The sequence below is a fragment of the Polypterus senegalus genome, chromosome 12 (genome assembly GCF_016835505.1).
Source record: "Polypterus senegalus isolate Bchr_013 chromosome 12, ASM1683550v1, whole genome shotgun sequence".
NCBI lineage: Eukaryota > Metazoa > Chordata > Cladistia > Polypteriformes > Polypteridae > Polypterus > Polypterus senegalus.
The window spans coordinates 87,833,907-87,861,371 of NC_053165.1; the positions used below are offsets into that span (position 1 = coordinate 87,833,907).

At 38.1% G+C, this 27,465-nt stretch overlaps 1 protein-coding gene across 6 annotated transcripts in view; it reads left to right on the plus strand.

The window, feature by feature from the left end:
- Window positions 1-26,243, plus strand: part of bnc1 (basonuclin 1) — a 172,076-nt gene extending 145,833 nt beyond the window's left edge. For 5 of the 6 annotated variants that reach the window (XM_039772782.1, XM_039772781.1, XM_039772784.1 and 2 more), the window contains 4 exons: window positions 9,194-9,296; window positions 9,420-9,655; window positions 21,850-23,780; window positions 24,187-26,243. In XM_039772782.1, coding sequence (XP_039628716.1) covers window positions 9,194-9,296; window positions 9,420-9,655; window positions 21,850-23,780; window positions 24,187-24,871 — 2,955 coding nt within the window. In that variant the 3' untranslated portion in view covers window positions 24,872-26,243. Of the gene's footprint in view, window positions 1-7,754; window positions 8,046-9,193; window positions 9,297-9,419; window positions 9,656-21,849; window positions 23,781-24,186 lie in introns of those variants that run through there. The other variant, XM_039772785.1, reaches the window with a different exon arrangement.
- Window positions 26,244-27,465: the final 1,222 nt, after the last annotated feature.

Here is a 27,465-nt window from a genome sequence, read left to right on the forward strand (position 1 = left end):
ACAGACTATATTTTTGGGTTTTTTTTTTAATCAACCATCAAAATGTATTGTCATGAAATACATAAAAGCATTGCACTGTTGTTTGGAGTCAGCTAGATGGCCAGTCAAAAAGCCGAACGTGTTACACTATCATTGTCTTGGTTGTAAAGTGTTGCCTGATAGTGAAGGTGCTGTAACATAAAGTTGAAGGAGGAACACAAGTTTAGGCCTACCTGTCGTGCCTGATTGTGACCATTTAAAGTGACAGTGGATGCATAGACAGATGAAAATGAGAACAATTGAATTGATAAAATCAATTTAAATTGAAGCTAGTGCTGAATAAGTAAGTGGAAAATGTTTTCAATTTAGATGTTGCTTTTGACAGCAATGTATAATCTCCATTATTGGCAGGTTGGAGTTTATATGCCTGTAGCGGCAGGCACTTAAAAGAAAATGTATAATCATTTATAGACCCTATTTTATGACAAGTGATGGCAATTGTAATTTATTTTTGACAGCCTTTCCCTGCAGGGATTGTAGCCTTAAGGTTAAGGGGTCAGAATGGGAACAACACAAGGTTTCAGGTTCAGTCCCTCAGGCAAGGCATTAATCCCACCTGTGCTCTGGCAAAAATAGTTCTTTGGTATGCTGTATAAATTAAAAAATGGTGTGTGTCTTATTTTTGATGTTCAATATCTAATTTTAGGTAATTTAGTGAGGGGTGAGTAGTTTATTAAGAATTAAGTGATGGGAATTATCTGATTGCTGTAAAGCTTGTCACTGCTGGAAGTGTACTTCCATTCTCTGAATCTGCTTTTTTATAGACAGGAATCTGCAGCCTGTTTTGGGCACCTAAAACGGGATGACACTTCATAGCAGGTTACTCTCGTGAGAAGACTTGTACCAAGTCTTCGGTAGATACACTCGTCTTTTGATAAAGGGGGTAAAAGGCATAAAACTGTGACAATCTACCGATTGAACCCTATTTCTTAGAGGTGTGCACAGTAGTATTAGCCACGGTGTCACTATTGTACCCTCTGTTGCACCCACTATTGGAAACATTCATTGATGTTTGTTAATGTACTTTGTCTAATATAAAATTGTGTGTGACTAGAAAGTGGATTGGGCTCTGTTTTGCAATGGGTCATTCTCATGCACCCACAGTGACACTCACTAACAAAAGGAAAGGTGATATCAGTTACACAAATATAATTCAAATAAAGGTGTTTGGTTATCACATGATGCACTCCTATTGGGGTATTTTAGAGTCAATAACTAACCTTGTTTTGCGATGTGGGATGAAACTGAAGCACTCAGAGAAACACCTACTATAGATACTGAGAGATCCTGCAAACTTCTCACCAGAATATGATCTGTCTGAGATTTGAGCCTGGATCCTTGCAGCTGACAGGCAGTGGCTCTAACCATGGTGTCGTTCTAATGCACAACTTTAGAAATATAAATATCATCGCTCTATTATAAAAGGACATCCTGAGATGAGACTTTTTCAAAGAGATAATTTCAAGTCCTGCGAGACGAGTCTTTGGCCATGAGATTTTTTTCAAGCCACGCCCTCCTCTCATCCATATTCAACCATGCACACAGCCCTCTCACCTCTCATTCATGTGAATGGTTTTGTTAGACATAGTTCCTGCTCTCTTAGCTCTTAAAAATTGTTACGTTTTCCTCACTTTAAGTTCCCAATAAAAGAAGACTTATTATGTCCAAATATTATTGAAGAATTTCATCCCGAAGGGTTATCAACAGAAGAAATGAGAACATGGGCAATCCTAGCACCGAGAAACGATGAAGTCAAATGAATTAACGCGAAAATTGTCAATCTGCTTCTTCTTCTTTCGGCTGCTCCCGTTAGGGGTTGCCACAGCAGATCATCTTCTTCCATATCTTTCTGTCCTCTGCATCATGTTCTGTTACACCATCACCTGCATGTCCTCTCTCACCACATCCATTAACCTTCGCTTAGGCCTTCCTCTTCCCTTGCAGCTCTATCCTTAGCATCTTTCTCCCAATATACCCAGCATCTCTCCTCTGCCCATGTCCAAACCAACACAATCTTGCCTCTCTGACTTTGTCTCCCAACCATCCTCGTCACACCCAATGCAAATCTTAGCATCTTTAACTCTGCCACCTCCAGCTGTCTCCTGCTTTCTGGTCAGTGCCATCGTCTCCAACCCATGTAACATACAGTAGCTGGTCTCACTACCGTCCTATAGACCTTCACTTTCACTCTTGCTGATACCCGTCTGTCACAAATTACTTCTGACACTCTTCTCCACCTATTCCACCCTGCCTGCACTCTTTTTCACCTCTCTTCCACAATCCCCGTTACTCTGTACTGCTGATCCCAAGTATTTAAACTCATTTACCTTCGCCAACTCTACTCCCTGCATCCTCACCATTCCACTGACCTCCCTCTCATTTACACACATGTATTCTGCCTTGTTCCTACTGACCATCATTCCTCTCCTCTCTAGAGCATATCTCCACCTCTCAAGGGTCTCCTCAATCTGCTCCCTACTATCGTTGCAGATCACAATGTCATCAGCAAACATCATAATCCAAGGGGACTCCTGTTTAATTTCGTCTGTCAACCTGTCTATCACCATTGCAAATAAGAAAGGGATCAGAGCTGATCCCTGATGTAATTCCACCTCCAACCCGAATACATCCGTCACTCCTACCGCAGACCTAACTACTGTCACACTTCCCACGTACATATCCTGTACCACTCTTACATACTTCTCTGCCTCTCCCGACTTCCTCATCCAATAACACAGCTCCTCTCGAGGTACCCTGTCATATGCTTTCTCCAGGTCCACAAAGACGCAATGTAACTCCTTTTTGCCTTCTCTAAACTTCTCCATCCTCAGAGCAAACATCGCATCTGTGGTGCTCTTTCTTGGCATGAAACCATACTGCTTCTCACTAATCATCACCTCACTTCTTAACCTAGCTTCCACTACTCTTTCCCATAACTTCATACAGTGGCTCATCAATTTTATTCCCCTGTAGTTACTGCAGTCTTGCACATCCCCCTTATTCTTAAATATCGGCATAAATACACTTCTCCACTCCTCTGGCATCCTCTCACTTTCCAAGATTCCATCAAACCATCTGGTTAAAAACTCCACTGCCATCTCTCCCAAACACCTCCATGCTTCCACAGGTATGTCATCTGGACCAGTGGTCTTTCCATTTTTCGTCCTCTTCATAGCTGTCCTTACTTCCTCCTTGCTAATCCGTTGCACAGCCTGATTCACTATCTCCACATCATCTAACCTCTTCTCTCTCTCGTTCTCTTCATTCATCAGCCTCTCAAAGTCTTCTTTCCATCTGCTCAACACACACTCCTCGCTTGTAAGTACATTTCCATCTTTATCCTTTATCACCCTAACCTGCTGCACATCATTCCCAGCTCGGTCCCTCTGTCTAGCCAATCAGTACAGGTCCTTTTCTCCCTCCTTAGTGTCTAACCTCTCATACAACTCATCTTACGCCTTTTCTTTAGCCCTCACCATCTCTTCACCTTGTGCCCTATCTCCTTGTAATCTTGTCTAGTTTCTGCATCTTTCTGCATCTCTCTGACTATCCCACTTCTCCTTTGTCATCCTCTTCCTCTGTATACTCTCCTGTATTTCCTCATTCCTCCACCGGGTTTTTTTTTTCCTCCTTCCTCTTTCCAGATGTCAAGCCAAGCACCCTTCTTGCTGTCACCCTTACTACATCTGCTGTAGTTTCCCAGCTGTCTGGTAACTCTTCATTGCCACCAAGTGCCTGTCTCACCTCCTCCCTAAACTCAAGCTTGCAGTCGTCCTTTTTCAATTCCTGCCTCTGGACACATCTCCCCCCTCTTCTTGTCCTTCTTCGGCCAACAGTAGCCCAATTTCCTCCAGCACCCCGTTGGCTTACAGTACTGGTGGTGGTCATTGTTAACCCGGGTCTCGACCAATAGAAATTTGTATTGTTGTCCGCATATTGATTTGGCAAAATTTTGCACCGAATGCCCTTCTTGACGTAACCCTCCCCATTTATCCCGGCTTGGGCACGAAGAAACACACTGGTTTGTGCAGTTACTCTGCAAACTGGTTAAATGCTTATCAATAGATTATGCTGAAACAGTTGGTGCTGATCATGCGGAAGATGAAAACATCTACTTATAATATCCCATAGAATATCTACAACCGTTAACACCATACGGTCTTTCACCGCCCGAATTACTGTTGAAAGAAGGATGTATCCAAGAAAGGTAATGTATTACATCTTTTCCGGATAACCAAAGGAGATCTTGATATGCCACTTGTATGAAAAGTTAGCAGTTTTCCATTAGAATAGCTTTTGCAAAGACAACAAATTATAGGGACAAACATTCGAGAAAGTCGGTTTATTTATTAGAGAGAATGAAACAAAATTCACTCGTGGGGAGTTATATGTTGCGTTGTCACGATGTAAGTCCAAACACAGAATCAAAATTCAATGTGATATTGACGAAAATTTAATTAAAAAAATTGTTTTTGCTGAAGTTTTACAGTAAAAGAATAAGTTTAAGAAGTATCTGCGTGTTAATTTCAAATCCAAACAGAGCAAAATCGTATAACACAACGAATAACTCTTAACGCAACCTGAAACATAAGTTACTTTCAACTTATTACATTTTGTTGTTTTTTAATAGGGTTAATTACTCACTTTAATGTAAAAGAGTTCTATTATGTATATGTAACAATTCTCATGAAAATAACAATCTGTTTAAATTGTACATCCATATCCCTATACACGAGCGGCTGAACCGCAAAGTGGCTAGCGCATAGCACCCGCTTGGGGGTTGGCGAGTGAAGCGAGCACGGGGCAAAGCCCCCTAGTTATATATATATTGTGGTCCAGGAGGATGAGAGGAGGGCTTGTGCCTCCTCCAGACCGCGAGGGGGCGTCCGTCCTGGTTATGCTGGAGGCCTCGGGTAGAGGGCTTGGAAGCCCAGCCCTGTAGGGACCCGTGGCCACCGACAGGCGGTGCCCCAGTGCCTGATTATCCCGGGAGCACAGCCGGCACTTCCGCCACACGGGGGTGTGTCCGCGGGAGATTGCCGGGAAGCAGCTGGAGCCCATCTGGGTTCCTATAAAAGGGGCCGCCTCCCTCCAGTCATTGGCGGAAGTCGGGTGGAAGAGGACTGGAGGCGGCCAGGAGAAAGAGAGGCACAGGACTGTGTGGCCTGGACATTGGGGGAATCGGTGCTGGAGGCACTGGGGTTTGTGAGTGCACTGAACTGTAAATATTGTATAAATAAACGTGTGTTGGGTGGAACTATGATGTCCGTCTGTGTGTGTCCAGGCCAGCGTTCACAATATATATATATATATATATATATATACATATTGTATTTATTCTATAATATTCCCATTTTGTAGCATTTTGACTGTCAGACACACTTTCCACCCAACAGCAACAGATTCATGATATATAAACAATTCTAACTCCTACACCATTCTAGGAGTATATAAGCATCCCCGAGGTTCACAGAGTTACACATGCTTGCCAGGAGAAATAAAATATCCTGTTAACGTAGGCCCAGCATGGTAACTCAACATTTCTCCCTGCTACCTGTAAGCTCCAGGGAATTGATTTCAATTCTGACCTCAGTCACTGCCTGTGCAGAATTCTTTTCTCTGCATGGCTTTTCTCCTCATACTTCTGTTTTTCTTCCACTTCCCAAACACACACACCGTGCATTGATAGAAGACTCAGAATTAGTCCTTAATGAGAGACAGTGGGTGCATCATTTTGACCTGCAATGGACCAGCACCCCATACAGAGCAGGTTCATAACCTTCCACACATTTTTGCAGTTTTGTATTTATTGTACTCTAACTCCTCTGGACCTTAAAATAGACTCAATGAATTAAAAAAAATAAATGTACAAATACATGAAAAAAAATCACAATTCCTTATTCATAATATAAACTGTACAGCTGAAAATGTACACAGAGCTGTTGGCTCACCATTTACTGTGCTAAGTGTAAATCATCTAGGTTGTTTCTCACTTGTCATGTCCCTTTTTTCAAAGACAGCATCTTTTCTGTAATGCTAATTTTTTAGCTGATCCTTGCTTAGAACAACATCAGTTAAGAAATTAAAAGATAAGTACTCATATTGCTCTGCGCCCCCTGTTAATTTTATAAATCTAAAGTCTGTTGTCTTGCTGCTAGGGTACAAGCAGAAATGATGCAAACTTAACATCTGTCTTGAATATGGGGTATTTTTATGGGACTGTTGTACATATGTAAAGGCAAAAAGGAAAAATAAATAGCATATTTATCCATGTCTTGAACTACTTTTATAACATTGACAAAGTACATGAAGTAGTGGTGTTTAGTTTTCATGGTAGTGAATTTAAGCATCTTATTTTGTTTCTGGTGATACTAGCTATATGAACAAGTATTCACTCCTGTTTAGGGTTTGGGTTTGTGGAAACTTGCCTGTCATCATTTTAGAGTGTCCCAGTAAACTAACACACACATCTTTGTGGTACTGAGAGTGTGAAAAGTCCATACAGACTTTGATCGAGCTGGGATATGAACCTAAACTCCTGAAGGTGTCAGGCAGGAGAGCTAATCACTGTGCCATTGTGTTGCATTAGGCTAATTCTATTAACTCTGAAGACACTGTTACACTTTCAGCTTTGGTTAAAGGTAAGAATCTCTACTTAGTGCCATAACTGAATTATGTATTAGTAAATGCTGTTGAGTCCATCAATAAAATCCTTTAGAAAATCTCATCAGTTTAGCAGTGGTGTATGATTAAATAAAGGATGACACAGTTTGTGAAATGATACTGAGCATTAATGGTACAGAAGAGGTAAGAAATAAAAAGGAAAGCATACCGAGCATTAATGGTACAGAACAGGTAAGAAATTAAAAAGAAAGCACCATCTCTAGAAATGTCTGGACAGGCTGGAACAAATGTTTATGAAACGGTAAAAAAAAAAAAAAAGTATCAGGTTCATGTTTTGTTATATTTATTTTTAGTTTCCTGCAAGTACATTTTGTCCATCATTTTCTTATGTTAATATATTTATGGTCAATCATCATTTATTTAGTTTATGTACAGTAGGTGAAGCACAACTATAAGCATCAAAGAAACTGCCTTACTCAGTCCAGTGTGTACTTGGTCATTCTTGCACCAGTCTATTTTGTTGTTTGTATTCCATTTTCTTTGGTTTCACCTGTTTACCTGTGCTTTCAGCTATTCACGGTAATGGAACAGCAGCCCATCCAGGGCTGGTTCCTGCCTTCTGCCAAATGATACAAGGATAGGCTGTGACCTCCTGCGACAAAGAACTGGATTGTATGCGGGTGACAGCTCAATGAAAAGTTTTCACAAGGCACAAAATGTCATACAATTCAGCATCCATGATGCAAATAATTATCTGAAACTTTTGCTCATGATGGGGGGAAAAAACACACACTTGAACAGTTAGAAAAAGTGTTGACCGCCGTGCACATGTATAATTGTTTGCCAGCTCTGCATAAATTTTCTTTTTTGAAAACTACCAAAACTTGTTCAGATTAGTGCACTCCAGCTAAGCTGGGGTAAGGCTACTTGAGATATGTATACACATATACAGTACAGTGGATTCAGAAAGTGTTTATATCCCTTCACTTTTTTTCACATTTTGTTATGTTGCAGTCTTATGCTAAACAAATTTAAATTTATTTTTGGCCTAAATCAAGCAACACTCGTGCCCTAGATTGACCAAGTAAATGCAGGATTTTAGGAATGAAGACTTGGTAGGGTTGAGGGAAAGCTGAATTGAGCCAAGTACAGAGATGTCCTTAATGAAATGTCTTGGACATCACACTGGCCCAAAAGTTTTATCTTCCAACAGGACAAAGGAGTGTCTTAAGGTTAAAATTATTTGATTAGCCCAAGCGTACTTGAACTCATTAAACACCTCTGGAGACACCTGAAAATAGCAGTACACCAACGGGCCCATCCAACCTGACAGAGCTTGAGGTGATCTGCAGAGAACAATGGAAGAAAATCCGCAAATCCAGGTGTGTGAAACTTGTTGCATCATACCCAAAGAGACTTCAGGCTGGAGTTGTTGACAAGCAGGCTTCAACTAAGCACTGAGGGAAGGGTCTGAATACTTGTGTCAATGTGATGTTTTTTTTTTTTGTTTTTTTTTTTGTATTGTCATTCTGGGGTATTGAGTGTTGCATGATGTGGTGAAAAAAAATTAATTTACATGATTTTAGCACTAGGCGGCTACATGTGTGAAAAGTAAAGGGGCCTAAATACTTTCTGAAAACACTGTATTTCTTACTATTTATGTATTTTTGATATTAGGATAGAATTAACTCCCCTTGACCCTACACTTTGGTTAAGCACATTTCAAAATTGCAATTTACAGGTTTTGTGAGTCAGAAGACTCTAAAGATATTATGATACATTATGGACAAGCTTTTAATATTTACTATAAGTATTGAGGTGTCCCATGTTATTGGGAAAAAAAAGCAAACTTGTAATAATGAAGGCGACCAGAAGAAGTAAACATTAAGGAGGCTTGCAAAAAGATGAATACTGACAGTTTGTCCTATCCTTTGTCAAAACTAATCCAAAAATTTAAGTCAAAGCCACAAAGGGATCATTAATGTTATTCAAGAGTAAAAACAACTTCCACACAGAGATTTCTTTTGGATTATTCACAAACTCAGAATAGGAATTGTTCCTCATGAACTTGATGCATATAACCCTTGCTGTAAACAATCAAGGAACTCCATAAAAAAAATCAAGATGGCTTCAGAAATGATGCAAAAATTTCATAATAATCTTAGAATGACATTCTTGTGGGGGGGGACGGGACATTTCAGTAACAGAATTGAGTTCAGCAGTCCTAAAAGCCTGTATTGTGTATAGCAAGGAAAGCAAAATGGGTCCATAATAATGTACAAAAAATAATACCAGTCATAATTGTCCACACATTGCAGCTGTGTAAATCATTTTGTTTAGAATAATGGTATAAATGCTGTATATCTAGCTAAATAATGACCTAATTGGACCCACTATGTTAGTTGTGAGCCTACACCCATCAGTGAATGAAGACACCAGGAATATTAAGGAAGCCTTATACTTAATACAAAGACCTTTAATGTCTTTTAAATAATTTTATATAAAAGCATCTTTATTTTCTTTTTCACAGGCCATCTGCTGTACCCTGATAAATTGTACTTGTGAAGGTTTTCAACCTAGTAGAATTAAAAGACGACAATGTGAAATCTGCAAGCATGGCTGGGTAGCACATGGTAGGCATACTTCAATAAAACCTTATTTTCTCCATTATGCTTTGTGTTGAATTCTTTCATGCTGTTAATTGTGGAATTTCATTTGCAGTAACAATCCTCGCATTTCTTTTCATGTCTTTGCAGCCTTAAGCAAGCTAAAAGTGCATCACCTATATCAGGGGAGTCAGGTGGAGATCGTTCAGTCAAATGTGGTGTTTGATATTTCTAGCCTGATGCTCTATGGAACCCAAGCAATTCCAGTTCGACTTAAAATTCTGCTCGACCGCCTTTTTAGTGTTTTGAAACAAGAGGAAGTCATTCACATCCTAAACGCACTAGACTGGACCCTGCAGGATTACATCCGTGGATATGTACTGCAGGTAATTATTCATTCTAAAATTAAAATACAATGTGACATGCCTTTTTGAAAATTCTTAATTTGTTATTTCTAAAAGGTTTTTATATCATCGACATTTTTGTAAATTTTCTAGTGTTACTGGCAAAAAATAAAGTATATGAGCATAGTAAACAGAATAAAATGTGTGTAAAAGTTTCCAGTGCTCTAAACATATGTGCTCAATTAGACTCAAGTTTCTCGATACTTTTTCTCTAATCATTTCTTTATAACACAGTATATTGAATATTTCCCGTTACTCTGCTCAGGAATAAAGTTGGCTTGGAAAGTGAATGAATGAATATTGAGTATGAAATTAGACAGGATAAGTGCATATCAGCTGTACACTAATTGTAAGCCAGATTACTGTCCCGACCTTTACAGAATCCTGGACACTACCATGTAGCAGAAAAGTGTATTTGAGTCATCAGAATGAAAGTCCCAAGTATAAGCATCACATTTATACGAGTAATGAATTAGTGATGGGCAACTCATCAACAATTCCTTCTTAATGAAAGACTCTTTTTAGTGACTCTTATGAATTGATTCGCGAGCATGAATGAATCAATATGGTGGAGCTCAAGAGGAGTGCTAAAGCATGTGCGTGTCCTGCATGATGTCATCAGCGTCTTTCATTTTATTGATGTTGGTAGATTATTAAACTGTATGTGCAGGAACCACCTGAATAATGAGTCTCAACTTGCTTCCTATATCAGTATTGGCGAATAGCAACATGTTTATATTAGAATGTATTCATTATTTTGTTTTGGACAATTCATTTTTTGAATTGTTTTAAACTGAACACGTAAACAATGTTACAACTAATGTTTTACATTCTTTTGCACATTCAAAAAGTTATTTATGCAAAACTGAACCTTATAAAAATATTAGTTTGATTTCTAACAAAGACTTGCTTTCAACTTTACTTTAGCACACACTTTTTTTTTTTTTTTTTACAACTTATTGACTGCACTGGGCATGTATCATTTGAGGATTCTTTTTGAATCATACCCGAAAATGAGTCTCGTGATTCAGTTTGATTTGATAACGAACCATTGCCAAAGAAGAAGTTGCAGGATTCTCATTTATTTGATTCACGGACGAATCATTATAAGAAAACAAGTCAGTGGTGAAATGATTCTCTTGTTTAGGATTTTTTTAAATTTTGAACTGAATCATTGCCAACGAACAAGTCTGTAATATAATGACTTATTTAAATGATTTATTTTAAATGTGTTATCATGCTTTGTGTACTGAATCAGGACATTGTTATATGATTCATCATCGATGTTAACGTACAATTAATTGCATATACATACACATACAATATATATATAAAATAATACGTGAATAATTAAATTATATATTTGTGATACAATCATAAACGCTGTCCCCATTCCCAGACTATATGTATGCTGCAGCCTATAATCCTAAAATAGAATCAAACTAGTCAAATAAATCAAAAGAATCCATTCACTTAAACTGGTAGTTTTAAAGAATCGGTTCAATAAAGTGAATCAAAATGCCCATCACTATAATGCATATATTCCAATTACCAAGTAAAGCCTAGCAGTATTAGAATTTATGGTATCTTAACTACCAGTTTCATCAGTCATCCAATACCTGAGTGACAAATGGTATAGCCTGCCGCAAATCACTCCAGTGCTGTTCAGGTCAGTGCAAAAAAATATCTGAAGAGGAACATGCTATTTTGGCACTATCGGATGATCAAATCTCTTGCTAAGGCGGAAACACCCTTACATGAAATCCATCCATAGATGACGTTTACACTTGACTTTTGAGGTCATCATCTAATATTAAAATCATGAAAGTCAGACAAATGAGGCTGTGCAGCCAGCACAGAAGGCAAGTAGGTGGAAAGTTCTGCTGCATGGGAAATTTCAGAGTTGTACAGAGGTGACAAAAATTCAACTTCCTATTCATTCCTTTACTGAATCGTAAAGTTAATTTGAAATTAAAAATTAATTATAGTGTTTGTGAGCATTAGAGCTGTCCTGTCAGTATACATTAGTATAAAAGAATAAGATTAGAAAGGTTTAAGAAAGTATGACTGGAAGGCATACATTTCAAGATGAATCATGAATCTGTTTCAAATAAAAGTTGTCGAAAATAGATTTGAGGAAACTGTTTTTATCCTATTTTACACGATATAAACAATGAATTGTATGCATATTTTGAAACAATAAATCAAGTTTTCAAGGAACCAGTACAGCTTTCTAGGCCAATGCAATAACACTGATCCATTTTTTTCCCAAAATCTTCAAACCGCTGTTCGGGGGACCTAGCAGGCTGTACTGGAAGTATCAGTCAAAAGGCAGTATAATCGAGGGTTTCTGGTCCACTATAGGGTATACTCACTCACAGCACTTATTTACAGACACCACTGATCCTAGCCTAAACATCTTTTCTATTGTCAATGCTTGGGAAAGCCCACAGGAAAATGTACAGAAACTCCACACTGATGTCACCTAAACTGTGACCTTAACCCAGTTCTCTAAAGCTTAAGGCAGCAAGAGCACTAACTGCTTTGCCACAATCAAGTTAAAAGTTACACAAATAATACCTAATTAATTATTGATTTTTTCGTCTTTTCTGCCACATTATGAAAATGCCTGAATAGGCTTCATGTCACTGTTGTAAATAATGGAATTAAACTAAAAACTGCTGCTCATAAACAAATGCATTTCAAAGTCTCAATCGACCTGTAAGTGCCACGGATGATAAACAGGCATCCCGGCTGGAGAAGAGCATAACTTCTTGCTCAGCTGGAAGGGTATAAGGGATGATTTAGCAAAATTCGGTGGCCAGGAGCAGTTCTATCCCAAATATGACAGGTGCAAAGTTCCTCACAAGGTATCCCAGTTTGAAAATCCACAGGGTTGCATCGAAGTTGGAGTTTGGAAGTGCAGTCCATTGGGTGTCCAAAGTGGGATCCTTCAAGAGGACCATTGCCATCTGTTGTTTGGAGTATGAGGCTTTCCCTGGCCTCTGGGTTCATGATGTTTAATCGAACAGGCTTGTTTTTTTTTTTTTTTTTTGATAAGTTAAGGAAAACATCAATACCATTTGAGTACAAGGAAGATATACAAGTTCTACACTGACAGTGATTAGGCCAGGAAGCAACCCCAGGCCCCTACAGTTTTTGGGCAGTAGCACTACACTTGGGGCAGAGTGGTGGGTAGGGATCTGCCCCGACAATCAGACTCTACTCTGTTGGGCTCTTGAGCAAGGCACTTAACCTGCGATTGCTTCGTCCTGGGTATGACGTTAATCTGCCTCTAGCCCTGCAAACAGGTCCTCCAACGTACAGGGAAAACTTGGTGGGAGGATTGGCATAGCAGCTACTATAAAAAAAAAAAACTCACATTGTTCCAGTGTGGTGCTGCAGACGGGTCCCAATCCAGGTGGGTCGTCATGTGGCAAGTGTGGCAAAGCGCTATTAGCACACTACCCACTACAACACCATGTCTTTGATTATTGACTTTGAAAGGAAGAAGAAGGTATTTGGACATTTACATCCAGAACTACTCCTGAATAAGGAACTGAATGAGAGCCAAAAGAGTGGGCTGTTTTGAGTGAACACAGCAATTATACTAATCTTGTGTCAGATTTGTGTACATCACCAGTATTAACTGACTGGTCAAGTAGACAAGCAAATTTTTCCCAAAGTCTTGGATAGTAAAGCTCAATTTAAGTCTTTGCTAAGCTATTACTAAATTCACAGTTTTTTGGAAAGAGGAGATCTACATCAATCATGTGCTAAATGCCTGCAATTCACTATGTGGAAACATTGCACAGGCTGATTGAAATATGTACCATATGAATGTACTGGGGCAGAAGAAAGTCTGTCTAATGCTTTTCCATTATGTTAAGGGTGCATGTATAGCATTTTGCATGCAATGATTGCTACTGGCACAGCCAGTTTGACTACCCGGAGCTTATATGCCACAGGGTCAGCATTTGTTCCTATGTGTGAGACAATTCCAAAATCCTAATTCCAAGTTTATAACATTCAACAGTGAAGCTCATATAAAGCAGTTATTAATAAAATAAATAAATAAATACATCATAACATAGAAATGATTTGCTGCTTGGAGTATACTATTACATTTAACAGCTGGCAGACCTCGGCATCCAATTCATTACCAAGTATTAAAGACCATAACTCCAAACGTTACTGAAATAACCTTTAAACATGGTGGAAGACAAAATAAAACTGAAGCCTTTAGATAAGCAGTTGGGTGCTAGCACTATGAATGAACAGCTGTTTGTACAACTTGTATAAGGTGTTGGCAGATTTTGAGAGACAATGGAATAAGAAGATGGCACGGAATGGTCTGATTTCAAGCAGGGATCATAACCAGGAAGACTGTAATTAAACAAAGCTCAGGATGTGTAGTCAGAATCATGGTAAAAGACCAGAATGGTAAGTCATAAGATGAAAAAAAGGTATACGCAAGCAGAGACAAAAAACAAAACGCAAAGGCTTTGTTTGTAGTTGGGGGCAGAAAAGTTGTCATAACCAGTAAACTAATAATAAGATGTGATTCTAAGGTTTTTCGAAAGTGAAACAAATCTTGGATTATCAGGAAATATACAATGCTGACCTTCAAAGTGTTTCAGGCATGATGTCACGAGCATAGCAACCATCCCAAAATGACATTACCCTGAAGTAAAGCCAGACAGTGCAACGTGAATCACTTTCAACAACATTAAAAACACGTGGCAACACAAAATACAAGGGTAACTCAATAATTATCCGCACTTTTTGTTATAATTTTGTTTCTGTTGGCTGTACAGCTTTCCCCACACATATGTGAAAAAACCATGATGTATCTGTGGTGACAGCGGTAAAGATTCTCTTGTTGTTTTCTAGGCGTAAACATAGACTCTCCATTTGCACCAAAGAAGAGCATCAAGCAGTGATCCACTTTTTATGATATGAAGGTGTACCAGGGGCTGAAATCTACAGAAGGCTTACTACACAATATGGAGTCTGAGAGAACGAATATATTGAGAAATGGTCAACAAGAGTTAAGCACGGGGAAGGAACTGGACACACATCCGCTACCAACAACAACATCTATGCAATGATTCTAACAAACCAATGAGGATTTCAGACCCTTGTACACCTTCAGCTCATAAGAAGTGGATTACTGCTCACTGTCCCTCTTTGGTACGGCCATATTTACTTTTAGAAAACAACAAGAAAACTTGACTAATCAAGTCAAGACTGCCACTCTGACCATGCATGGGGAAAGCTATATGGCCATCCTAATATAATAATTATAATAAGATAATTAATTATTTTATTAATTATAATAAGACAATTATTGACTTAGCCTCATAAATATAATCGGTTGATTCCTTGACCTTCAAAACCCCAGAAAATATGCTCAAAAAAGTTTAAAGACCAAAAGGAAAAATAAAACCAAAAGACTCAATACGGCCATTTTGTCAGGAGAAATCCACAATCATTGTATATCTCTTGAGTTAATTTAAATGCCTTTATAATTGTTACTCCACTAAAGAGCATCATATTTAAAGGTGGCATCAGACAGAAATGCAATTCTGTTGTTGCATGCTTTGGATAGATTTGATGGACTAAATGATATTGTCTTGTTTATCAAACCTCTTACCTGCAAAATTTGACAAAATGATACTAGTAAAATTAGGCAATAAATTTATTGATGGCTGAACTGAAAGCATGCTTTTTCTTTGTAGTTTAGCTGATCATATTGTAATTCTGTGTATTATTGTAATAAAAACAAAGGTTCAACTTCAGATATGACTGTTCACCTGCAGATTGCAATTTGAGGAATTTACCTGACTCTGCCTAATACTGTTGTAACTGGGAGAGTCAAAATTGGCATTATTTTGCTTCTATAAAATCTTTAAAAAGGTATTTTTAAAACCTGGTCAAATTTATTTGCTTTTCCAAATTATCTGGAATTTTCTTTTGTATGTAGTGTATTTAGCAGAATATTAACAGCAATTTTAATTTCTCCTCAAAAGTTTGCATATGTAGATGGATGCTACTACTTTTTTATATTTTTTTTATATATTCTTACTATGAACTGAACACTGTCTCTATGATGCCAAAAAATGTGAAAAATTTGCATTCACTGAACAAATTATTAAGAAAACTATACTAATACTGGATAGGGCCTTTTGCTCTCCATGTGACCTCAGTTCTTTATGGCATGGATTCCAGGAGATTTGTTTGAGATTCTTGTCCATTTTGACATGATTGGATCATACAGTTTCTTCAGATTTGTTAACTGTGCATTCAAGCTGTGAATTCCCTGTTCTACCACATCCCAGAGATGATGTATTGGATTAGATCGGGTAACTAGGAAGACCACAAAAGAACCCTGAACTCATTATCATGTTCAGAAACCAGTTTTATATAACTTTTGGTTTGTGGCATGCTGGAAGTAGCAATTAGAAGATGGGAAATGTGTGGCCATGAAGGAGTACAGATGATCAACAACAATACTCAAATAGGCCATGACATTCAAGTAATGATTGATGGGTGCTAATGGGTCCATAGTGTTCTTAGAAAACATTCCCCACACCATTACACCACCACCTCCAGCCTTGACTGTTGACACAAGACAAGTTAGGTACTGTGCTGCTGGCACAAATTCTTACTCAAACATCTGTGTTCCTAAACAGAAATCATGGTTCGTGAGACCAGGCTGTCTTTGCACTCTTCACCTGTCCAGTTTTGATGAGGTTGTGTCCACTGCAACTTTAGCTTTCTGTTCTTAGCTGACAGGATTGGAGCCCAACATGGTCTTCTGCTGTTGTAGTCCATCTGCCTCAAGGTTTGATCTGGTGTGTATTCTGAGATGCCTTTGTGTTCAACACAGTTATATGGAGTGGTTATCTGAGTTACCATAGCCTTTCCTTCAGTTTGAATCAGTTTGACCATTATCCTCAGACCACTCTCATCAACAAGGCATTTTCATCCTCAGAACTGTCGTTCACTGGATGGTTTATAGAATATCTATCTATCTATTTTATCCTGCCTACTATGCTAAAAATTTCTATCTATCTCTCTATTTAAAAAAAAATCCTGGGAGAGAAATACGGGAGACGCGACGTGATCTTCACGTTAAGATCGCAGAAGACACTTAAAAGACCCAATAGAATATCTATCTATCTATTTTATCCTGCCTACTATGCTAAAAATTTCTATCTCTCTATCTAAAAAAAAAATCCTGGGAGAGAAATACGGGAGACGAGACGTGATCTTCACGTTAAGATCGCAGAAGACACTTAAAAGACCCACGAGACGAAAGGGAATGGCCACGGAGTGTCTCGCGAGGACCTTAAACATGAGACTTTGTGTCAAGAGATTGACTCAGGACCATCTCGCGATGACGTAGAACATGAGATTCTTGCGAGACACGCCTTACTTACCACCAATATCAAATAAGGCCACGGGCAGCAAAACACTCAGTCATGTGAGTGTAAGGCTTTGAGCACACACAGATCCAGAGCTCTCAGCACATATAAAGCATATAAGGACAATATGTTATAAATGAAACGTCGACGACTAAGCGAAAAAGAAAGAACAGCATGAAGAAAAGAGACTCAAAAGCGATGGATAGGAAAAAAATGCAAAAAAGAACAATCAAGGTGCAAATTCAGAAAATAAGGAAAGTAATTATCAGCCCGGAACAAATGGAGTTGAAAAAAAGCATGTCCAATTGGGCTCAGAATTAAAAGACAGAGTAAAAGGCAAAGTAGAACTTCATAAAGACGTTCACAAATGTTGGCGCTATAGAGAGATTATGAAAGCAGTGGAATTCGAAAGGCTAAAAAAAAACGTTGGCGTGATACACGTGGAGAAAGTTAAAGAATATGAAAGTAGGAAAATGAGAAAGTATAAAAAAAAAAAAAGAAAGCAAAGATCACAGTAGCGCACACAAACAAAAATTATTACTCGAAAAAGGGAAAATAATCACCACGGATGTGTCACTGAAAAAAAAGCAGGACAAAGCGAGGTCAGAAATGAAAGACAGAGTAGAAAACAAAGTAAAACATCATAAAGAGGTTAAAAAAACAAGGGGGCCAAACATGCAGAGCAGGTTAGAGATAATGAAAACTGGAATTCAAAAGACTCAAAAAAAAAAAAAAAAAGCGTAGGTGCAAAAAACATGCAGAGCAAGATACAGAATATGAAAGTAGAAAAAAACGACTGTGACAAAACAAAGAAAGTATAGATCGCATTAGCACAAAACAAGAGAAATTATTACTCAGAGAAATAACGAAAAGGCGAATAGAGATCGAATATATGGACATAAGTGATATGTCAGAAGTATGTAAATATTGTAAGCCTTTGAAGTTTAAGTCAGAGAATTTCAAAAATGTGGTTTACCTCACATGCATTCATTGGTTACTTTGCAAAAAAAATTTACAAATGCTGATCATGATCGTTTTGTCTGTGCTGAAATTCCAAACAGAGAAACCTATCCTGAATTATGGTACAAAGTCATTAAACACGTTTCACTGACCTCATTTAAAAGATTCAGTATATTGGGACTCCAAAGATTCCAAATATTGTTTTTTACAGAAGTTCTGAAATAAAAGTGAAACTAATGAAATAGCAACAGTTCAAAGAAAAAAAAATCTTAAAAAAAAGTGTGTATCTGGAAAACCAAACACGGGGGTTGGCGAGCGAAGCGAGCAGGAGGCGAAGCTCTCTTAGTCTATCTATAATAAAATACCTTTTTTAATTTATCTACATTTCAGTCTTGCCTACTACGCTATCTGTCATAAAAGAAAAGCACAGCATGACCCTAAAGGATTAGTCTCCCCATGTGGCAAAAATCACAGTTTATTTCATAGTTCATAGTTTTGAAAGGTGCAAGAGCACAGTGTCAGTGAGATCTGTACTGCAGTTCAAGGTTTAGTTGAGGAGATTATCACTGACGTGATAGAACTGAAATGGGCCAACCTTGATAGTGGTGAGCTAATAGCTGAATCAGGTTTAGATTGCTGTTCTTTATCTAGATCAGTGACTTCCAAGCTGTTGAAGGAACAGACGGGCAGGTTGTTCCCCTGCCATTTACTAGAACCTATTCTATTCCCCATGGGCTGAGGTGAGGTGAATGGCCACATTTGTGACACCATCTTCCTGTCTGTCTGTCTATTTAATGGGCCTGCTATGAGTGAGTTTAAGAATGTTTATCAGTGATGGACTGATGCTTAGGACATCTTCTGAGTCTCTGCAATCATAAAATTACATTTAGGAGATTTATTAAATACATAGATTTATTATGAAAGCATTTTTAAGAAATAACTGCTATTTTGTGAGCCTAGAATAAAAAAATTCTAGCTTTTATTATAAACCCATGTTTAATTTCCATGTTGTCTGTTAGATGAAAATGAAATATTTATGATATTGCATTTTATTCACCTTAGACTATCCTATGCAAAGTATATTTAAAAAATCTCGACAGGCCCTCAAAATCAAGCTGCATGATAAAATATTTAGCAGTTATTGCACAAAGTTAGCAGCACATAGAGTTTCAAAGAGTGCTAACTCTCATGTTTAATTACAGTAGCAGTGGGTGAGACAGCCAGTAGATCAATGTAAGATCTGCTATCCTCTGATCTTACTTAGTGTACTCTAGAGATAATTGGACTCTTAAAGGATGAATGTTCACATATAAAATGCACAGAGAAGATTAAGCCAAAGGTGACTTGCGTGAATTTTATCTATTTATTTATATATTTTTTGCTTTATCAAGCCTGACAGCACCAGAGTCCTGGGTTCAATCCTCAGCACAGTAATGTTCTGTGTGGAGTTTTCATGTTTTCCTTGGGTGTGAGTAGTGTCGTTAAATTAGTTTTAGTGTTTATGAGAGCATTTTATATGATGGAGAAGCACTCCATCCGAGGTTGCTTTGTACACATTACCTGAAGCTGCTAGGACAAGATGATGTCCCCTCATGTCCTTGTATTGGAATAAGTGACTTAATAAAATCAATGGCTGCATTTTTTTTATTTCTAGCACATAAACTAATATTTTACATAGATTGTAAAAGAATTTTGTAAGTAAAGAAATCAATACATCTTGTATATATTTAATTGGCTATTGAAAAGTAAGTGTGGATGCCCTGTGATGGACAGGCAGTCAGATAGATAGATAGATACTTTATTAATCCCAAGGGGAAATTTACATAATCCAGCAGCAGCATACTGATAAAGAACAATATTAAATTAAAGAGTAATAAAAATTCAGGTAAAAACAGACATGTTCTGAGTTGTTTACCAAATCGTGCCCAATGCTGCTAGAATAGGCTTCCATTCACCTTTACAGTAGATTAAGTAGGCTTAAGTATATGTGTATGTAAGAATTTACAATGCCTTCATAAAGTGTTCAGACCCATTCTGTTTTTACACACAGTATTGTGTTGTAGATTTCATTTTAAATGGATAAATTTGCCATTTTTGCCCATCTACACTCAACAATCCATAACGACAAAGTGAAATCATGTTTTCAGAAAGGTTTGCAAATGTATTCTAACTCAAAAATTGTCCTCATAAAGTACCTGACCATCAGATTCACTCTGCTGGTAGAATTTCTCTTTGTCTAGTCAAGACTAATATGTAGTATTTGCCGTAGGGGTCAAAACTGACTAGATTTTCAAATTTATTGTGGCTTTAATTTTCACCAAAATGAAATTGAATTTAACTTTACTGCCAGGATACTTTCATTTTGGGACAAAAATACCTTTGAGCCAAAAACCCGTATAATACAAGAATAAGCTAAAAAAATCTATATATTTATAGTTTTCTAAAAAAAAAAAAAAATTTTATTATTCAGAATTTCAAATGTATATTCATCATATTTTTTTTTTCAATGTAGATAACTTTAGGATGGCATTTGATGGGAAGGCAATTCAGTAGAATGGGATTACTTCATTAGGGCTTTATTTCCAGTTACTCTATCCATATGGAAAGTTCATACAATAAATTAGCATACATTGTGTTTGTTGTGAGCACTAAGGTTATGGCCACACTACTCTGTTTTCATTTAAAAACGGTGTAAACAAAAATAATCCCTGCCCACACTAGCATTTTTACATTTTTTATGAAAGCATCTTGGCCCACACTAAAACAGTCAAAACCACATATTATGTAGCCTGTTTCCCTATACTGAACAGGCATGCATCAGTGGAAATGGGTAGAGGAAATGTCTTCCATGCTAGACATTAATCTGCATCTTAAAAACAGCAATGGCAAATATGAAAGTATATGGTGAGCAAAGCAGCAGAGAATCCAGACTCAAGAATCATGTCAGTACAAACACAGTGACCTTTGAAAGTGCTATGAGGATCACTATCTATCATGAACAATGGGACAATAGTACATGCACAGCGCAGTTTAAATTTTGAAGGTTGCAACAAAACTTAAAGATGTGAGAATGAAATAAGAGTATCAGTAAATTTGGGGAGAAGTGAACAAGACAGAGTTGTTCTGTTGTGTTTCAGACTATGAGAAGCAATACGAAGAGAATCTCCCTCAACACATATGAATACAATGCTACACAGCACTGAGACTAGTGACGTGGAGAGGGAGGCTGACAACTTGTTCTTCTGTACCTTATTTGGGCCATTACCTGCTACAGATGAGGACAGGGATAGAGGATAGACAAAATATGTTTTTCTTCTGTGAAGGGTGACCATTCAGGGAATGAAATGTTGTAGTGAACAAGATCCAGTCAGGGAAGGGGTATGTAATAAGCACAAACCAATCAGAGCGTAGTTAGAGTCTGCATTTTCAAACTTCTGTTTTCTTCATCCAAATGACTGTTTTCTACAGTCTCCATTTTTGAGGGTTAAACAGGCTGTGCTAGTGTGGAAAAAAGGCGAGAGTGTGAACTAATGTCTGCATTTTAAATTAAAAAAATTGTAGTAAGGCATAGTGTAAGACAGTCGACATTTGAATTTTGCTAATTTTTGTCAATAGTATTTGCGGGATGTCATGTTCTAAATATAAAGCCACAAGTAATGTGAGATGTAAATATTTCAGCTTTGCCATAAAAGGAAAACAGTATTTTATGTGTTTAATAAGATTTACTTATAACTAAAAAAAGTTCTGTAAACATTGTCATTTTTTTAATATTTACTTTATTTTTAGGATGTATCCGGAAAAGTGCTGGACCGTTGGGCTATTATGACCTATGAGGAAGAAATTGCAACGTTACAACAATTTCTTCGTTTTGGAGAAACCAAATCAATCGTTGAGCTCATGGTTATTCAAGACAAGGAAGGACAGGCAGTCGTCATACCCAGCACAAGAACTAATTCAGACATTCGAGCTTTTATTGAAAACAGCAGCCACAGGAGTCCTGCTGTGTCTACCAACATGGAAAAAATAAACTCTAGCAACATTCACCACTTTGAAAATTTTATTAACAACATGGCCTTCATGTTGCCATTTCAGTTTCTTAGCCCTCTCCCAGCCCCACTAATTGGCTCTCCACCTGATGCTTTTCTTCTTGATTCTGCTTCAAAACCAAACTATAAAATCAAACCTGACATTCAAATTCCCAACGCCGAATCCAGTCTCCTTTTGCCTGGCACAGCTTCATATGCATCTAGCAGTGACAGGAATGGATGTTCCTCTGAACCTGGCACCAAAGTAGAAGCCGAGGACTTTCCTGGCAGTGATGATTTTTCAGATAACCCTTCAACTCCATGTAATGCATCTATAAGTTCTGAGATCGCCCAGATTTCTCCTGAGGGTAAGCTGCGGTCTCCAGACAAAGGTAGTGGAGGGCCAAAAAAGGGTCGGGTTTTCTGCAGTGCTTGCGAAAAGACATTTTATGATAAAGGCACTCTCAAGATTCACTACAACGCAGTTCATCTAAAGATCAAGCATAAGTGTACAATTGAAGGCTGCAACATGGTGTTCAGCTCCTTACGGAGCCGTAATCGCCATAGTGCCAATCCAAACCCCCGCCTGCACATGCCCATGAACAGAAACAACAGGGATAAAGATCTGAGAAGTAACCTAACAAGTGAGGCCGATAAAAGACCAGAGTTTAATACAGTCACATCAACGGACAGCAGGTCGGTTCCAAGTTATATGATTCCGTGCCCAGAGCCTAAAATGCAGAACAGCTTGCCTAGCAGTGGTCACGGTGGGATTCTGTTTCCAAATCTGAAGACTGTGCAGCCCGTTCTTCCATTTTATCGCAGCCTAGTGACCCCTGCAGAGCTAGCGAACACTCCAGCTTCTCTGCCTTCATTACCACTGATTTCATCATCTGTCCCGGAACCACCTGCAGCCATGGAACCTTCCTCTGATCCAATTCCAAAGAAAAAATCCCGCAAATCTAGCATGCCTATTAAAATTGAAAAAGAAGTTGTCGACACTGCAGATGAGTGTGCCGAAGACGGTGATTCAGATGAGGAGATTCCCTTGCAGATCAGAGGAAGCGATGAACATGAAAACGGCGAGGACTCCTATGAAACCGAAACAATTGTCAAAGTTGATGGATCAGTCATCCATTCAACTGAGAAAGAACATTCAGTATCTTCAATCCATGGTCAAGTAATTGCGAAAATGTCTGCAAGCATTGAGGAGGAACAAGAACAAGAGTTCTATCATATGGAAAACCATTTTCTCCGTGCTCAAGGAGACAGCGTTATTACAAGCACAGCACCATCAGACAGGAAGCAAAGAGAGCAACATGATGGTGTGAAACCCATGTCAATGTCCAAAATGGAAAATTATATGGAGAAACAGCTGTGCAACAAAGACAGTGATAGTCATTACATGGAGAATGAACACAGGTTGCAGAATGGAGGCTTCTACCGCATTTTAACCAACAATAAGGAAACCCTACCTTTGGGCCTCGATGAAACTCAGAGCATGGCATACACAGATTTGCATGGCGTAGCCATTGACAAAGAAACCCTTCATTACTGTGAGATCTGTGATAAGACTTTTAAGAATCAGTACAGTGTAAAAATGCATTACCGTAATGTGCACCTGAAGGAATTGCACATGTGTTCTGTCGATGGCTGCAACGCAGCCTTCCCTTCTAGGAGAAGCAGAGACAGGTGAGAAGTGTGTTGCAAGTGATGCATGATTTGTAGTCGTCTTTGCTTAATCTGCAAATCTTCACTGAAGAAGGCAAGAGTCAAGATGTGGGCCAAGTTGACCTTGCTTCAGTTTAGTTTTCTGCACATAACTAAATTCACGCAAGAGAAGACCTATTTGACACAACAAGCAAGCTCACACAAATTTAATTTTAATTCCAGTGGTGTTGAAAACCAACACTACCCACATGGGGATTGGGCAATGGTGTATGTTAGGACCCAACTATGTTTTGTTGTTTTTTTCCCCTAATCTTTTAATGTAAATCTGTAAATTTTTAAGATGTTATGCACACACTTTTTCCTATATGCTTGCTAGATGAAACAAAGTAAACCTGTTTTCGTAACTTTCACATTTTGTAACCTTTAGGCACAGCGCTAACATGAATCTGCATCACAAGCTGTTGACCAAAGACCAATATGGAGCTTCAGGTACTCACTGCTTCAGCCCCGCACCTTGCAGAGATTTAGATAAAGACTTTCAGCCAGATTTCAGATTAAAAGAATATATTGGCCAGACATCTGTGATCTTGAAAGGAAGTAACAGGATGGGTCTGGTTTTTCCCATGAGTAAAACTGGGGAGAGCTGCCTGGCTATGCAGAAGGAAGATGCCGCAGAGGAAGAGACTGTGTTAGACTTGAGCACGTCTTCCATGTCCAAATCAGAGAGCAGCTTACACTGCTCCTGGGACTCGGACTGTGGGAGTGAGGAAGGTATCTCCTTGGATGAAAGTGTGGAAAGTCCTGAAAGTTTAAACTTGACATCCAAAGAGGAATCTCCCCCAAACTTGCCAGTGACCGAGAAGACAAGTGACTGCCTCGTGTTTCACTTGCCATCCAGCTCGCCAATAACATGCCATATCTGCCAAAAAGTATACAGTAACAAAGGGACATTCAGGGCTCATTATAAAACGGTGCACCTTCGTCAGCTTCACAAGTGTAAAATCCCGGGGTGCAATACAATGTTCTCCTCAGTACGCAGCCGCAACCGGCACAGCCAGAACCCCAATTTACATCGAAATCTGGGGAGCAGTACATGTGATGAACATATATGATCTTGTGGAAAACAACTGGCCCAGCATTGGGGGAAAGAAAAAACACTGAACATTTCCCATTTCCCTACATTATCTGAAAAAAGAAAGTCAAAAAGGGTACATTTGGAGTCGTGATAAAGTGTGGAGCATGGCTTTCACGACTGTACAAGCGATGCCACAAAGCCCCTTCTCTCTTGTTCTCTCCTTATTGGATAAAGACAAGACGTTCTCCTCAGAATTTAAATGAAACAAATCCTTACGTTGAACTACTTTTACTTTTTTCATCAGTGGAGGAGATTGAACTAGAATATCTAATAATTTTGTATCTCCATTACTGCATCATTTTAGTCTCCCTTTAACATTTTCCAAAGAGTGTTCCTAATTGCAAAAAACTAAATGAAGTTATTTAAACAGTATTGTACTTTGTGGTTATCTGTAATCCATATGGAACAAGAGCTCCTTTTACATTGGGGCAATTCTTAGTTGTAATACACACGTAGAAAGGAATTTTGTCACATTTCTACTATGTTTCTTCAAAATTTGCATTGGTGAGAAAATTTTTTTTACATAGGAATGGGCTACTTGCCATTGTGACCAAATACCAAAATGCCTCCTCTTGTAATTGTAGCGGAGGAAATGAAAACCTCAAATTTACAACGTAGTAAAATGCGGCACATCCTTTTTGCGTGTGTACCTCTGGCCAATGCGGTGAAACATGCTTCAGATGTTCTTCTTTCAGATTTGTATCAAACTCATTTTCGGTTCTTGGATCACAGGGCATAATAGCTAAATTGATAGCTCTGCCTGTTCTGTTCATCTTAGGTTTCTATGCACTTATTTTGTACTTGTTAACTATTGTTATAAAACAAAACTGTAATATGTTTCACTTTTATGTGTACTTGGTAATTAAGTGCTTTGACTGCATTTTCTTTAGAATTTCAATCATTTTTTTATTGTGCCAACACAGTGTTGACTTAGTTTCCCAGACATTTCATGTTAAGGTTTTTTGTCTCAAAATTGGCAGATTCGGTGGTTATTATTATTTTTTTTCTCTTCCTTGGCAACAGATGCAGTTTTGTACATTCATTTGGTCATAACAAATGTCATTTGTAGACTTTTTTTCATTGAAAACAAAATGTGTAAAATGTGTTGTATTTTTCAGTCAGTAAGTTATTATTTGATGTTACTGGTTTGTCACAATTTTGTTACAGTTCAAAAAAGGAAAAATATTTGACCAAAGACTTAGTGTTAACTGTGATGAAGCCAGTTCAAGCTCTTTGTGTAATAAAAGCAGTATTAAAACCACCAGCAAAATGAATCTACTTGAAATGGTTTATTTTTCACTGACAATAAGACAATTTTTGTATTTTTCATAAATGTGTTTTCACAAGTACTCGAGCTTGTATTTTCTTCTGTACCGTTGCATGGAAAGATTTATACACCCCTGGCTAAATTATATATTTTGTTACCATTTGAAGTAAAAAAATTGGTAAATACAATTGCACTACTGTTAGGATGGGATTAGTTTTATACCAGTAGGTGAGGTAAAATCATTACTTCTGTAATTTTAGCCCCATTTGAATCACTCGAGTCAGCAACTTTTTATAGACTGTGTGTTCATATCTTGGTATAAATTATGGAGGCTTTTACCTTCTATAAAGGTTTGTAAAAAGTAAGCCCAGGTTAAACAAGCAGTCCTTTGTGAATCGCATGTCAGTAAAATTCCATTCATTTGAGTAATTTGGATGGGACTAAAATTACGGAGTAACAATTCCAATAACAATTTCTATCGAAACGTGGGGTTGGATGCATGTAGGCTGTTTTGGGGTCTCCCATTGGAGTTTCAAACAGACAACTTTTTGTTATAAATAAGGGTTGCTAATGTTGTCTTGACCGATGGTATGCACCTCAACGCTTACATTACTGGTACTCATAAGGCAAGAATGGGGAAATTCTGGCATACTTGCTCACATCAAGTACTGACTTGACTCCACCTACTGGTGTAAAACTAATCCCCTTCGAATAGGGTGTAAAAATTACAGAGGTCCACTGGTGGTAATTATTTTACCCCATCTCCTGGTGTAAAATGAATCCTGATCACATACGGCTTTTGACATCACCAAACTAAAACAGTGGAATTTTTATGAAAATATTAATATACAGCTATGATTTACTTGAACTGAGAAAATAAAAAATAAGAGTAAATGTGAACTTTGCAAATGTTTCAGCCTGCTTTCAGTTGTAAGGCCTCAGAACTTGTTAAATCATTAATTTGGTCTTTCTTAGCTTGGTAGGTTGTAGTGATCTAAATGTCTATACATCGTTCACTGTTTATCTGCACCCTTGTGAATTTGTGTTTTAAAAACTACTTTTTTAATGTAATACACCAGACAAAAATATTTTTATACATGTTACTTCCACTATGTTGGTTTGTAGTGGTGGCTGCGAAAAAACGTTTTCATGGAGAAAGGAGGCCAGAAAGTTTATGCTTGAATGTAAGCGTACCGTGACCAATGCTGGACAAACAACAGTCAGTAACAAATACTTTCATGGAAAAAAATCTCATGATACTCGTGTCACATAATCCATGTGTCAAGTCATCCAGGCATGTGCTC